This window comes from Geotrypetes seraphini, chromosome 11 (genome assembly GCF_902459505.1).
Source record: "Geotrypetes seraphini chromosome 11, aGeoSer1.1, whole genome shotgun sequence".
In the NCBI taxonomy this organism is placed as follows: Eukaryota; Metazoa; Chordata; class Amphibia; order Gymnophiona; family Dermophiidae; genus Geotrypetes; species Geotrypetes seraphini.
In genome coordinates this window covers 3110240-3125831 of record NC_047094.1, presented here as the reverse complement: position 1 = coordinate 3125831, position 15592 = coordinate 3110240, and the positions used below count along the sequence as shown (strand labels likewise).

Below are 15592 nucleotides of genomic sequence, written 5' to 3'. Positions count from 1 at the left end.
ATCGGTTGTTGCTGTCCCAGGTCTTGCTGCATCTGGGTAGGTGGAACCGACGTTTCAGCCATCATGTGGCTTTCTGAAACATGGGTTCTACCTACTCAGACATGACGAGACCCGGACAACAGCAACAATCGTGATGCCTGCTGCAGAAGCCTAAGCAAACATGAGGCCTTGCATGGTTTAACCAAGAGCTGGCCAAATGGAATCATATGACCTGGGTGGGCTCTCCATAGATGCATCATTCTGTACCTCAGGGATGGGGCAGGGACGCTCTTATTTGGTCCACAGTCATAGTGTCACAATCGCAAAAAAGATTTGACAAGCATTGGCCCAGCCTTTTGTAATGGACTCCTTAGTTGGAAATGCATTGCTGATCTATTTCTCTTTTAGATTTGCAGTAAATATTGGTTACTGGGTAGATCCTTACATCCAGCATTTTGTCAGACAGGCCAAAGAAAGGAAGGCACCGGAGATCAGCAGAGGTAAGTCACTGTGTGCGTATATAGAGAGCAAAATATTCTGCTGTTAATGAGGCTCTAAGGCTAAACTGCTTCCTCTTTCTCTACAAGTCTCCATTGTGATAATGATTTGAGCTAGCTTGGTCCTAAACATTAAACATTTTTTTTGTGGAGAGCTGAGCTTAATACTGCTAGTGTCTAAATTTAACTGTGAAACATTAGGGCATAAAGTAACACAAATTTCTTAGAGCAAATGCTACACCTTGCCAGGGCTAGCCTACTAGTATCAGACGCTCCAGGTTAGGCTTGTCCAACCTATGTCTCACCAAGAGTTTTTCTGTGGTCTTCAGAAGCTCACAGGATTTCTTGCTTCCTCCACCGCAACACAGGTTGGTCTTATGGTTTTGAGTCAAATGAGGAAAAATAAATTCTGTTGTTGGAGCCAGGCAAGGGAAAGTAGACTGGGTGAATGCTTGGGGTAGGGTTACCAGATGTCTGGAAAAACCTGGACATGTTCCTCTTTTTAGAAGAGGTCCGGGTGCCTGAGCTTGGGCCATATCCAAGCATGCATGAATACGACACTGCATTGCATCTGTGCATGCTCGGAGGCTCTCCAGTCGTGGCTTCATGCTCAGGGAAGATGATGGCTTGTGCAGGGGTGAGGACAAGGGTGTGGCTGGGGCAGGGCCATAGGTCTTTTTTTTTTCTGTTTAAAAATCTGGTAATCCTAGCTTGGGAGAGGGAAATTTAGTGAAGACTGGGGGATGGAGGTGTATAAGAGAGAGATTGGAGAAGCCTGAACTAAATGGACTTCAGTGAAACAGCTTGAATACCTGTAACTGCCCAACTTGAGCTTTTTTGACTCCTATTTATTTTTGGTTTATTTTATTTAGTTAAGGGAGTGGAGGAGTAGCATTATTTATTTTAAACATTTCTTCTTCTTGATGCCTAAGCGGATTACAATAAAACACACATTATAGTGCTCTGAGAACCAGAGAAGCTGGGATTGAGTCCTACTGTAGCTGCTTGGGACTACAGGAAAGTCACTTGAACCTCCATTGCCCCTGTGATATCAAAACCACTTTGATTGCAAGCACAGAAAGGCAATATATCGTATCTCATCCTCTTTCCTTTTTTTTTTTAACCACCTTCATACTACAGGAGTAGAATAGAAATGGGGGGGGGGGAGGGGAATACAGGCGATAGATGTTCTCCTAGTGCAGGGGTAGGCAATTCCAGTCCTCGAGAGCCGGAGCCAAGTTAGGTTTTCAGGATACCCACAATAAATATACATGAGATAGATTTGCATCTCAAGGAGACAGTGCATGCAAATCCATCTCATACATATTCATTGTGGATATCCTGAAAACCTGACCTGGCTCTGGCTCTCGAGGACCGGAATTGCCTACCCCTGTCCTAGTGAACCAGAACGTACACAGGTAAGGCTAGACTCGGGGCACTGGGTTTTGACCTAAGGGCCGCTGTGTGAGCAGACTGCTGGGCATGATGGACCACTGGCAGTTCTGATGTTCTTAGTGCATGTGTTGGCTCTATGAATATTACCAATATAAAATGTAGCCCCCAATAGGGAAAAGATTGGAGAAGCCTGCTTTTGGTGAATCTTAAAACAGTGCTTCCCTCTCACTGGGGCAGCTAAAGGCCACTCCTCTTTCTCCAATTGCCCCTCAGGTTGCCGGTTTCTCCCCTTTGCCTCTAACACCCCACCCCAGTTGTCCAGCATCAGTCCTTGCTTCTTTGCTGCCATGTCAGCCCCCTCACCCTCCACCTACGTCTACCCTAAACTAAAGCCGAGTCAGCACTGTGCTTGCGTAAGTATAGGCCTGCATGGAAGTACTATTGTGTCCTCTCCCTCTCTGGACAGGAAGTTCTGCCTTAGGGGGGAGTATGGGGGTGTCTAGCAGTGCTGTAATGTGTGCCTGAACTTAGAGCATGCACAGTACTGACTTTGCTTTACCTTGAGGAGAGGGGGACAACAGAACAGCTTTTGTGAGTGCCATGCTGCTGCTGTCCCCCAAACTCAGTGGGCTAGGCATCTGCCTAGGATGGCATAGTGGTATCAGTTATGCACCTGATATGACCAGAGGAGGTAGCAATGTATGGGATGAAACCTACTAAGGCTGCCGTATCTGAGAGCTTAAGTTCAGATGCTGTGATGAGTGTAATTGCTTTCTCAGCAGAATTAGGATAGAGCAAGAGCCAGATACGCAGTAATAAGGAAAGATTAAAATGCACTGAATCTCAGCCTAATTGCTTGTGAAACTAGATTAAACCTAAGCATTATGGATATCCTGAAAACCCCCTCAAACATGGCTTCTGAGAGAAACCAAATTTTACTTTTTGTTAAGTAGGTTGTGCTACAAAATGAGAAATCTGTCTATCCCAACAAAGTGCAAGAGAGCTTTTGTATCCCGTAACGGGCTTTTTTCAGAGTACTGATAAGGCAGATGAGTGTGCTCAGTCCCAGGTGGTGGTGTGAGAGGTCTGGGAGGCAAGTCCTGGAATTGGTGTCGTTGACAGAAAAAGTAACATATTATAGAACCATAAAGCCCAGTCATTTGGGGAAAAAACATGTTCTTAGCAAGTAAGAGCATTTTTGTGGCTTGAGACAAGTCATCTCACTGATTACTCTTAAGACCCGAATTCCCAATGAGCAAAGGAATTGTGAAACATCTTTACTGTTGAATTTCATTTTGTAGGATACTATGCTCGTGTACGAGCAGTGAATCAGCTCCTGGATGCTTTTTTGGAGAGGACAGAGTGCAACTGTCAAGTAATAAGCCTGGGTGCTGGTCTTGATACCACATTCTGGAGATTAAAGGTAAGAGGTTTTAATTGCACAAAGTTGTTTCAAGTGCAGGAAAGCTGCTGGATCAGAACGAGGTCTGTAATGATGGGAGCAATCTAGGACATGGGGAGTAGAGCTATTGCTTATCTCAGTGTATGAGCAAGAAATGGGGGTCTTAAATCTATATGGCTAATAATGGTTTATGGGCTTTTCTTCCAGGGATCAGCTTAAACTCTTTAATTCTATCTGTTAACTGCCCTGGTAACAGCTTTCAAACCAGTTCTACAGCTTGATAGTACATTGGGTAATTAAAACAAATTGGAGAAAATTTCCCCCTTCTGATTTCCCTGTTGCATATGTCATACTGAACGGTCTCTGATCTGTAAACAAAATATAATATTAGACAAAGGGAACCCGAGTCTGTTTGAAAAATGTATTCAGTTAAACACCCGTATGAAAAAGTAGTTGGCCCCTAAACTTGATAGCTGGTTATAAAACAAAGCCAGGATGTTTATTGGTCGTCTTTCTCACACACCCATCTCTTATTTTATTGTCAGTTATACTAATTAAGTGAACAAAAGGGAGATTGGGAAGAATAACCAGATGCTAGGGACTACCTTGGGGTTTAGCGCCCAAGAAAAGGATCTGGGTGTTATCATAGACAATACGATGAAACCTGTCCAATGTGCGGCGGCGGCCAAAAAAGTAAACAGGGTGCTAGGAATGATTAAAAAAGGATGGTTAACAAGACGAAGAATGTTATAATGCCCCTGTATTGCTCCATGGTGCGACCTCATCTGGAGTATTGAGTTCAATTCTGGTCTCCTTATCTCAAGAAAGATATAGCGGCGCTAGAAGAGGTTCAAAGAAGAGCGACCAAGATGATAAAGGGAATGGAACTCCTCTCGTATGAGGGAAGACTAAAAATGTTAGGGCTCTTCAGCTTGGAAAAGAGCCGGCTGAGGGGAGATAGGAATGAAGTCTACAAAATCATGAGTGGCGTAGAATGGGTACAAGTGGATTGAATTTTCACTCCGTCAAAAATTGCAAAGACTAGGGGACACTCGATAAAGTTACAGGGAAATATTTTTAAAACCAATAGGAGGAAATTATTTTTTTCACTCAGAAAATAGTTAAGCTCTGGAACGCGTTGCCAGAGGATGTGGTATGAGCAGACAGCTTAGCTGGTTTTAAGAAAGGTTTGGACAAGTTCCTGGAGGAAAAGTCCATAGTCTGTTATTGAGAAAGACACGGGGGGAAGCCCTGGATTGGTAGCATGGAATGTTGCTACTATTTGGGTTTTGGCCAAGTACTAGAGACCTGGATTGGCCACCATGAGAATGAGCTACTGGTCTTGATGGACCTTTGGTCTGACCCAGTAAGGCTATTCTTATGTTCTTATAATTAGTCACTTGAAAATGAAAATACGATTTGCTTTAAACAATTTTGTATTTGCTGAGAAGCACACCCTAAATCCCTGATTCTATAAACTGTGTCCCAGTTGTAGGCAGCAGTAGGCATCCTACCTCTGTCTAACCAGCCAATCGGGACGCATATTTTTAGGAAAAAAAACTTCTGAGGCAGGTTGCCTACATTGGAGGCACCCCCGGGAGGCTAGGGAGGCCTGCCTAAGGCTCACTGTGGGCGTAGTTTGTCCCGGTAGTCGCCTTAGGTGAACCTAGGTGGCTGTACGCGTCTCCTAGTCCAGTGGGAAACGCTTACAATGTAGGCCTGCAAAATATTGGCCTACATGTAAGACGCAGCCGCTAAGCTTCTTGCGGCATGGGATCTCCCCCCTCCTCCCTCCCCAATGAATGTGGCAGGAGGGATGCCCAATCCTTCCTGCCAGAACACCCACCACCCCCTTTGAAGATCGCTGGCAGGAGGAAAAATGGTTGACTCGCATTCAAGACGGGGGCTTAATATTCAAGTGCCCTGAGCCCAGCCCCCTTCCCTCCCTTCCCTGTCAGGCTCTGCACCCAGTCCCCCTCACTCCCTGCTGGGCTCTGCACCCTATCCCCCCCCTTCACTGCTCTGTACCATCACCCTCCCAATGACTTGCAGGCCTCCACCTGGTCTGCTGTGGGACCAAGTGGGCCAGGATATGGGGATCTCACATCCCTGCCGTAGCTAAATCAAGCCCTCTCCCCCCCCCCCCCCTTCCCGACTCCTCTGCAGCCTTGTGGTGGGTGGGACAGGAAGAATCCCTTCTGTCTCGTGTGACTGACGAAATTGACAACCACATCTCCCACCTCCCCCCACATACTTTTTGGGTCCCTGGTAACCAGCCGATGCACAGAGCAGGAGCAATCTTGCTGCCCTCCGGCTCTGTTCAAGGCTGCTGTGAGTTCTTGATTCCTCCTGCCCCTTCCACTGTGAGGCTGATGAGGAGGGGGGGTTGGATTCAGCTGGGAGACGGGTGGAGGGGGATCCCTCATGTCCCAGCCCACCGCTGGACCACCTGGTCTTGCTGAGGCCTGCAATAGGTCTGGGAGGGGTCAGATAGGCAATGGCCCGAATATAAGCAGAGACCTGGGCCATTTTTTGGGGCCCAAAATCTCAGCTTATATATGAGTATATACGGTACGTGTATTTTGGAGGAAAGGTGGGAGAGGGGAGATATGATAGAGATGTTTAAATACCTACATGGCATAAATGCACTTGAGTTGAGTCTCTTTCATTTGAAAGGAAACTCTGGAATGAGGGCTACCTATCCAAAAACGATGCGCCTTTAAACCCTTAGTGCTAGATTTCAAGACTTTCCACAAAATGACACCAAACTATATAGCATCAAAACTTCAAAATTACGTCCCCAACTGATCACTGAGATCCCAAACAGAAAAACGGCTGGTCCTGCCACCAGGCCTCTCACTCGCATCTGTGACAGCCCGAAGACGCTCATTCTCATTATATACCCAGAATGTGGCACATCATTCCCCCATCTATTAGATCACTAGACAGTCTTTTGAACTTCAGAAAAGCTGTGAAAACCTTCCTTTTTACAAACCCAGTCCTTGAAGACCCACGTCTATACTGCGAACGGATGGAATCCCAAAGACACCACCTAATATACCAAACAGAATCTCGTTAAAATTTGCATGCCAAAGCAAATATAACCTGAATTACTATCACATTCTCTAAGAACAAAGATGCACCCACCTGCAAAGAAAAGCTATTTCACTTCTAGTATATCTACACTGAAAATACTGCAATTTAAACCACCCTATGTCCACTAAGTCTGTATTTGTAAGTCTAAATGTTATATCTATAGTGTAATTGCTGTAATCTAAACCCTTGTTCATGCTGTAAAGTCTATATCTCATTAAAATTTGTCCTACCCATAATATGAATGTACTCCTGTAACCCGTTCTGGGCTCCTTTGGGAGGATGGGCTAAATAAATGACTAAATAAAAAGATAAGAGGTGATGGGCTCAGGAGTAATCTAAGGAAAGACTTTTTTACGGAAAGGGTGGTAGATGTAAACAGCCAGGTGGATAAAGGGGAATCCATAGACATCATTTACCTTGACTTCCAAAAAGCCTTTGACAAGGTACCACACGAAAGACTGCTTAAGAAGCTATGGAACCACGGGGTGCAAGGGGAGGTCCACTGATGGATCAAAAACTGGCTGGCAGACAGGAAACAGAGGGTTGGAGTAAAGGGCCATTACTCAGACTGGCAATGGGTCATGAGTGGAGTTCCGCAGGGGTCGGTACTGGGTCCGCTCCTGTTCAATATATTCATTAACGACCTGGAGGCGGGAACAAAATGTGAGGTCATTAAATTTGCGGATGACACCAAACTATACAGCAGGGTTAAAACCACGGCAGACTGCGAAGATCTCCAAAAGGATCTGACGACACTGGAAGAGTGGGCCAAAAAGTGGCAAATGAGCTTCAACATAGGGAAATGCAAGGTCATGCATGTAGGGAAAAAGAACCCGATGTTCACTTACAGAATGGGGGGGGATCACTGCTAGGGGTAAGTAACCTTGAAAGAGACCTGGGAGTGATGGTAGACACAACATTGAAGGCGTTGGCACAGTGCGCCACAGCCTCAAGGAAAGCAAACAAAATGTTGGGTATCATTAAAAAGGGTATCACGACCAGGACGAAGGAAGTCATCCTGCCACTGTATCGTGCAATGGTGCGCCCGCATCTGGAATACTGTGCCCAGTACTGGTCACCGCACCTCAAGAAGGACATGGCAGTACTTGAGGGAGTCCAGAGAAGAGCAACTAAGCTGATAAAGGGTATGGAAAATCTCTCATATACTGACAGACTAAAAAAGTTGGGGCTGTTCTCCCTGGAGAAGCGGAGACTTAGAGGATACATGATAGAAACCTTCAAGATCCTGAAGGGCATAGAAAAAGTAGAGAGGGACAGATTTTTCAAATTATGGGGAACCACAAGTACAAGGGGGCACTTGGAGAAATTGAAAGGGGACAGGTTTAGAACAAACGCTAGGAAGTTCTTTTTCACCCAGAGGGTGGTGGACACATGGAACGCGCTCCCGGAGGCTGTGGTAGGCAGGATCATGTTACAGGGCTTCAAAGAATGTTTGGATAGGTTCCTAGAGGACAAAGGGATTGAGGGGTACAGATAGGAGTAGAGGTAGGTTATAGGGATAGGAGTAGAGGTAGGTTATAGAAATAGTCAGGGACCACTGCTCAGGCAATAGGCCTGATGGGCCGCCGCGGGAGCGGACCTCTGGTCTGCCTCAGCGGAGGCAACTTCTTATGTGTGGAATAGTCTCCTGGAAGAGATGGTGGAGACGGAGACTGTGTCTGATTTCAAGAAAGCCTTGGATAGGCACATGGTATCTCTTAGAGAGAGGAAGAGAGAATGGTTGCTGCAGATTTTTTCATCTTGATGAGTTTGTGGGAGTAGACATGTATTGATGATAAAAGGAACAATCTGCCTAATCAGGATGATCTTTCTTCTCAATTATCTGAGTTGAGTGTGACTGAGCAGACTGGATGGGCCGTTCAGGTCTCTGTCTGCCATCATTTTCTATGTTCTGTTCACTGTAAATGCAATAAAAATGTAGGTGGAAAGAAGCGGTGACCTGATTATTGAATTTGGCAGTGAGTAGTGGATAACATGTGACTTTAGCATCACAAGATGTACAGTTGTCGAATTGTGCCATGTCCTTAGCTGTAATGAATACTGATAGGTATAATAGTGACATCTAGTGGTCAGGAAGTGTATTTGCAGCTGTGCTTGTCTCAGGACATATTACACAGGTTTCTCTAGACCAGGGGTGCCCATACTTTTGGGGCTTGCGAGCTACTTTTAAAATGACCAAGTCAAAATGATCTACCAACAATAACATTTAAAAAACCCACAAAGCACACTGTAACGCATAGAAGATGTTAATTATCATTCCTAGTCCGTGTTTTTTTCAAAGAGGTCAAAAGCAGATGACTCAATGCACTGTCACCTCAGTAACAACCATACAAAAATAGACAAATATACCCCCTCCCTTTTTACTAAACCACGATAGCAGTTTTTAGTGCAGGGAGCTGCGCTGAATGTCCAGCGCTGCTCTCGACACTCATAGGCTCCCTGCGCTAAAAACCTCTATTGCGGTTTAGTAAAAGGGGACCTTAGTGTAAAATATAGACCGCAGATATAAATTCAGACACATTTTGATCACTAAATTTAAAATAAAATCATTTTTCCTACTTGTCTGGTGATTTCATGAGTCCCTGGTTGCACTTTTTTCTTCTGACTGTGCATACAATCTTTCTTCCCTTCTTTTAGCCTTTATGCTTCCTCTCCTCCAGACCTCATTCCTTCCCCCAACTTTTCCTTCCTCTTCCCTGCCCTTTCTTTCTCTCTGCCTCCCTTTCTTTTTTTTCTGTTTCTCTTCTTTCCTTCTGTCTCCCTGCCTGCCCTTTTTCTTTCTTTCTCCCTGCCCTCCCCCAAGCCACTGCCACTGCCATTGCCATCGGGGACCAGGACCCAAACGCCACCAATAACAGGCCCCAAGCTCTCCCTGCTTCGGCCAACCAGCATTCCTCTCCCCGACATCAATTCTGCCGTCGGGAAGAGGAAGGCTGATCAGGCCAAGATCGTGATCAACCTATTGGGGGAAATGCTGCCGGGTCCTGCCTTCGCGGAAACAGAAAGTAGGCAGGACCCGGCAGCAAGAAGAGGAAATGCTGCACTAACCTATCTCTCGCATTAGCCCGTAGCGAACGCTTGCTTCAGGGCTCTCAACATGTGCGTGCCGGCTTCCCTTCTCCCCCCCCCCCCCCCCCGGACATAACTTCCGGTTTCGGAGGGAAGAGAAGAGAAGCCGGCACGCACACGTTAGAGCCCGGAGCATAAGTTCGCTACGGGCTGAAATCTCCAAGCCGGTTTTTTTGGGGTTTTTTTTAATGTTCAGCAGCGGCAGATGACAGCTGGGCGGACCGCCCAGCTAAAAGGCCCTAGGGAGAACACTGGAGAGGAAGGCTGATCGGCCCATAGATCAGGAGGCAACACGAGTCTATCACGGAGCCCGGGATGGGCTCCGCGATCGACTCGCGTTGCCTTCCTGAGCTACTGGTCGATCGTGATCGACGTATTGGGCACCCCTGCTCTAGACATACCTTTGAATTCCAAGCTGTGACAAACTGAAAATGTTTTCCTAGAGCAGGGGTAGGCAATTCTGGTCCTCGAGACCCGGAGCCAGGTCTGGTATTCAGGATATCCACCATGAATATGTATGAGATGGATTTGCATGCCCTGCCTCCTTGAGATGCAAATCTAACTCATGTATATTTATTGTGGGTATCCTGAAAACCTGACCTGGCTCCGGCTCTTGAGGACCGGAATTGCCCACCCCTGGCCTAGAGGATATCAAATGCTGCTCCTGAATAAAATGCCTATAGTGCAGCTTCCCTATTTGGACACTTTGCCAACAGGAATGGAACCACAATGCTAAAGGCAAATACTGTAAAACTCAAATAGAAACAGAGTTTTTGACCCAGAAATGGGGTCTTGGTTTATATTGGAGTCCTATCCAGTTGTCTCCCTCCCAGACCCACCACAGGGTACTATCCTTGGGAGCCAGCGCATGCCATACTGGGACAGACCAATGGTCCAAGCCCCATATCCTATTTCTAACTATGGCCAACCCAGGTCACAAGTACCCAGTAAGATTCCAAGTAATAAAACAGATTTTATGCTGCTTATCCTAGGAATAATCAGTGGATTTCCCTAGGCCATCTCAATAATGGCTTATGGACATTTGTATTAGGAAATGATCCAAACTTGTTTTAAACCCTACTTATCTAATGGCTTTCACCACATTCTCCAGCAACAAATTCCAGAGCTTAATTACACATTTGTCTGAAGAAATATTTTCTCCTGTTTTTGTTTTAAATCTATACTACTTAATAGCTTCATAGTATGCCCCCTAATCCTAGTATTTTTGGAAAGAGTACCTAAATAGGTGATTCACATCTAACCTTTCCATTCTGCTTACGATAGTAGTCTATAAAATATCTTCTCCAGGCTGAAGAGCCCTGGCCGCTTTAGTCTTTCCTCCAAAGGGAACTCGTCCCATCCCTTATCATTTTTGGCGCCTTTCTCTTTACCTTGTCTAATTCCACTGTATCTTGAGGTATATTCGAGGTGCAGCCATACAATAGAGCAATACAAAGGCATTATACATTTTCATCTTTGTTTTCCATTTCTTTCCTGATAATTCCTAACATTCTATTTGCTTTCTTATCTGTCGCCGCACATTGAGCCGAAGGTTTCAACGTATCCCCAACTGATGCCTAGATCCTTTTTCTGGGCAGTGACTCCTAACATGGAGCCCTGCACCACGTAGCTATAGTTCAGGTTCCTCTTTACCAAATGCATCACTTTGCACTTGCTCATATTAAATGTCATCTGCCATTTTGATGCCCAGTCTCACAAGGTCCTCTTGTGACTTAACAACTTTGTCATCGGCACATTTAATTATTGTATCTCTATAGTTATTCCCATCTTTAGATCACTGATAAATATGTTAAAGAGGTGGTCCCAGCACAGCCCCCTGGGGAGCCCCACTATTTACCAATGGTTTATAGTTGAGTTAACATTTTTCCTCTAAAAAGGAAGGGGGTGATGTTCTCGGTTCAAGTATATAATAATAATAATAACTTTATTCTTGTATACCGCTATACCATGGAAGTTCAAAGCGGTTAACAAAAGAAGAGACTGTACATTTACAGCGATGTTACATATATGGCAATGAAAATGCATATAATATGGAGGCCTGACATAGACAGGACAATTAGATAAAAGAGAGATTGATTGAGAGGCCATAAGTGGCTTGGCAAGGAGGGCGAAGTCAGAGAGTTTGGAGACATATCGAGGTCGGGGAGGGGGTATTGTTCTCTAATATGGTATATGGTATTGTTCTCTAATTTTCTATATGCATATTTGAAAACTGCAATCTACCTCACCAGGAGAACTTTATTTATAGGATGAAAGCCGTCTCCCAAAAAAATATTTTGAAGTTGATTTTCCCATAATAGTTTCCAGGAAGATACACAGTATTAAGTAAGTATGTGACTTATCTAAGGCAAATATTAAAAATTGTGCCTGTATTTGGAGAGCGTTTCTGTTTCTTTGCATTATGAAAGAGTTTGCATGTATGTAACATGGACCATTCTCTTCTGTTAAGAGATTAGTCCTACCCAAATGAAACATCAAGTGTTTGTTAGGATGCTGAACTGTAATGGAGCATGTTTCATACATTACCAGCTAAAGTTGGGGTCTCTTTATTTTGCATGTTCCAAGGGAACAGTATAGTATAGGGGATGAAGTACTTCTGTGACTTGGGGGGAAGATCATATCTGATGATCTTTAAGAGGCAAAACAGGTAGAAAAAGGTGACTGTGAAAGCCAGAAGGATGCTCTGGTACATAGGGAGTAGGAAAAAAGAAACGTAAAAACAGATAAAGACCAAATGGTCCATCTAGTCTTCCCATCCACAGTAATCATTATCTCGTCCTCTCTCTAAGAGATCCCATGTGCCTATCCCAGGCCCTCTTGAATTCAGTCTCTGTCTCCACCACCTCTTCCGGGAGACTGTTCCACAGATCTTTTGCCCTTTCCGTAAAAAAGTATTTCCTTAGATTACTCCTTAACTTCATCCTGTGCCCTCTCATTGCAGTTTCCTTTCAAATTAAAGACTAGACTCATTTACATTACGTAGGTATTTAAACTGCTCTATCATATCTCCCCTCTCCCACTTTTCTTCAAAAGTATACAGATTGAGATCTTTAAGTCAGTCCACATGCGCCTTATGATGAAGGCCACATACCATTTTAGTAGCCTTCCTCTAGACTGACTCCATCATTTTTATATCTTTTTGAAGATGAGGTCTCACCAGAGTCTTACACAGGGGCATTAATACCTCCTTTTTCCAACTAGCTATACCTCTCCTATGCAACCTAGCATCCTTCTAGCTTTCACCGTCACCTTTTCAACCTGTTTGGCCACCTTAAGATCATCACATACAATCGCACCCAAGTCCCGCTCTTCTGTCATGCACATAAGCTCTACACTAATCTGTACCATTCCCTCAGGTTTTTGCAGTCCAAATGCATGACCTTGCATTTCTTAGCATTAAATTTTAGCTGCCAAATTTCAGACCATTCTTGAAGCTTCGCCATGTCTTCCTTCATATTTATTCACACTATCCAGCATGTCTACTCTATTGCAGATTTTGGTATCATCTGCAAAGAGGCAAATCTTATCTGACAACCCTTCAGCAAATATCATGATAGTACCCTTGTATTAATTCTCTGGTGATGCCCCATTTAGACGACTGTGCAATTCTGGAGGCTGCACCTTCAAAAAGATATAAAGAGGAAGGAGTCAGTCCAACAATTTGATCAGTGTCCTCCATAGTCAAGACACTGCCATACTGCCCTGCCTGTAGGGGATTGGATATGTTTCTTCAGCATTGAGAATAGATCCCCCATAGACTCCTAGATTCTCAGCATTTATAAAGATGGGTCATCATTAGAGTTTCTTCACTGCCACTAAATTAACCTCCTGTTGGTCTCACTTTAGGAAGAAGTTGATCTCTTCCTGTCTCCAACACAATGTCCAACAAAAGCGGCTTCTCCAGTACCCCCCCAAATAAAAACAAAACAAAACCTGGAGGAACCTGTTTTATAATGGATTCCAGAGATCTCAACAAGGAAAAGTTTAAAAGATGAATGCTCGTCCCTTCATTCTTCCCTATTTAAGAACATAAGACTAGCCTTACTGGGTCAAACCAATGGTCCATCAAGCCCAGTAGCCCGTTCTCACAGTGGCCAATCCAGGTCACTAGTACCTGGCCAAAACCCAAGGTGTAGCAATATTCCATGCTACCAATACAGGGCAAGCAGTGGCAGTGTTCTCCCCAGAAATGTTTTCCAGCCAGGTGGCATGAAAAAGTAGCCGGGTGGGGTGGGACGGGGAAATTTGGTGGTGGGGAAAATTAAGGGCTCCTTTTATTAAGCTGCAATAGAATCGCCGTGCTACACGGCTAGAACTAACACCAGCTCAATGCTGGCATTAGCGTCTAGCATGTGCGGCAATTCTGCGCGAGCTAAGCGCGTGGTAAAACCGCTAGCACAGCTTAGTAAAAGGAGCCCTAAATGTGTACTATTTGTATTAGTTAATTATTATTAGTTATTTTCCAATGCTCAACATGGCAGCCTTTAAGGTTTGACACTTGTTCCATAATTTTTTATTAAATTTAAGAAGTATCCAATTCTAAAAGTGAATAATTAGATATTTGCCCTCTTTCAAATGGTATAGAGCAGCGTCTCTCAAACTTTTTTAACTCCGGCACACTAAACGGAGCAAATAGTTTTCATGGCTGGAAAATTTCTGGGGAGAACACTGTTGCCCTTAGTTTTCAAGGTCCAATCACGTCAAGGACTGATGCTTATCTGGGCAGTTGTATAATCAAAAGAATGGATAAGATAACATGAGAAGTGAAAGGGATACATACCCTGTAGGTCCTAAAAGCAGGCTTGTGGATTAGATATAAACTATGAAGGCAGTGGTGTACCTAGCATACGTGACACCTGAGGCCCATCATTTTTTTACACCCCCCCATCTGTATGAAAAACATGATTTTTATAACAATCCACACATCACACAAGAGTGTACCTAGGAAAAGGCAACATCTTACATACTGCAGTGAGCAGTACATCAATACACCCATTGTAAAACTAAACAAGCCAGTCTAGTACAGATCAATCCTAACTGAAAACCATGTCTTTCGAACACACAGAACACAGAAAACACCTTCGCCTAGTATGGAATATGTAATCACAAACTCTCCCTTTTATAAAACTTTAATGTGGTTTTTAGCCATGGTGGTAACAGCTCAGACTCATAGAATTCTGAGCAATTACCACCATGGCCGGTGCTAAAAAAATGCATGGATTCTGGCTGCCCAGGTGCATAACTTTGCATTTTTTGGCATTGAAGTTGAGTTGCCATGTCCTAGACCATCGCTCCAGTAGGAGTAGGTCGTGCATCATGTTGTCGGGCACTGAATCTTCGTCTGTTGTGCATTTGCCCACTACATTACTCAGTTTGGCGTCATCGGCGAATAATGTTATTTTACCTCGAAGCCCTTCTGCCAAGTCTCTTATAAAGATGTTGAATAGGATTGGGCCCAAGACTGAGCCCTGTGGTACTCCACTAATCACCTCCGTCATTTCGGAGGGGGTGCCGTTCACCACCACCCTTTGGAGCCTACCTCCAAGCCAGCTCCCAACCCATTTCGTCAATGTGTCACCTAATCCTATAGAACTCATCTTGCTCAGTAACCTGCGGTGTGGTACGCTATCGAATGCTTTGCTAAAGTCCAGGTACACGATGTCCAGGGACTCCCCAATATCCAGCTTCCCCGTTACCCAGTCAAAGAAGCTGATCAGGTTGGATTGGCAGGATCTCCCCTTAGTAAATCCATGTTGTCGGGGATCCCGTAGATTCTCCTCATCCAGGATCTTATCTAATTGGTGTTTGATTAGAGTTTCCATTAGTTTGCTCACTATCGATGTTAGACTCACTGGTCTGTAATTTGCTGTCTCCATCTTGGAGCCTTTCTTGTGGAGTGGAATGACGTTAGCCGTCAGGGTGCTGAGGCAGCGGCTCTAACCACTAAGCCACTCCTCCACTAACTGTATCTTCAAGGGTCCCTTTGTCTATCTAATTTTTGATTGATTCACTTCACATTTCCCCTCAGCCCTCTTTTCCAAGCTGAAGGGCCCTATCCTTGTTCCGTTGCTCTTTGAACCTTTTCTAATTCCACTCCACTCTTTCTTGAGAT

The 15592-nt window shown here is 44.6% G+C and overlaps 1 protein-coding gene across 1 annotated transcript in view; it reads left to right on the top strand.

The window, feature by feature from the left end:
• Positions 1 to 15592, top strand: part of LCMT1 (leucine carboxyl methyltransferase 1) — a 98633-nt gene that overhangs the window by 18649 nt on the left and 64392 nt on the right. The window contains exons 2-4 of the mRNA XM_033962989.1: positions 388 to 479; positions 3173 to 3294; positions 11729 to 11805. Of these exons, the coding sequence (XP_033818880.1) occupies positions 388 to 479; positions 3173 to 3294; positions 11729 to 11805 (291 nt within the window). The remainder of the gene's footprint in view (positions 1 to 387; positions 480 to 3172; positions 3295 to 11728; positions 11806 to 15592) is intronic.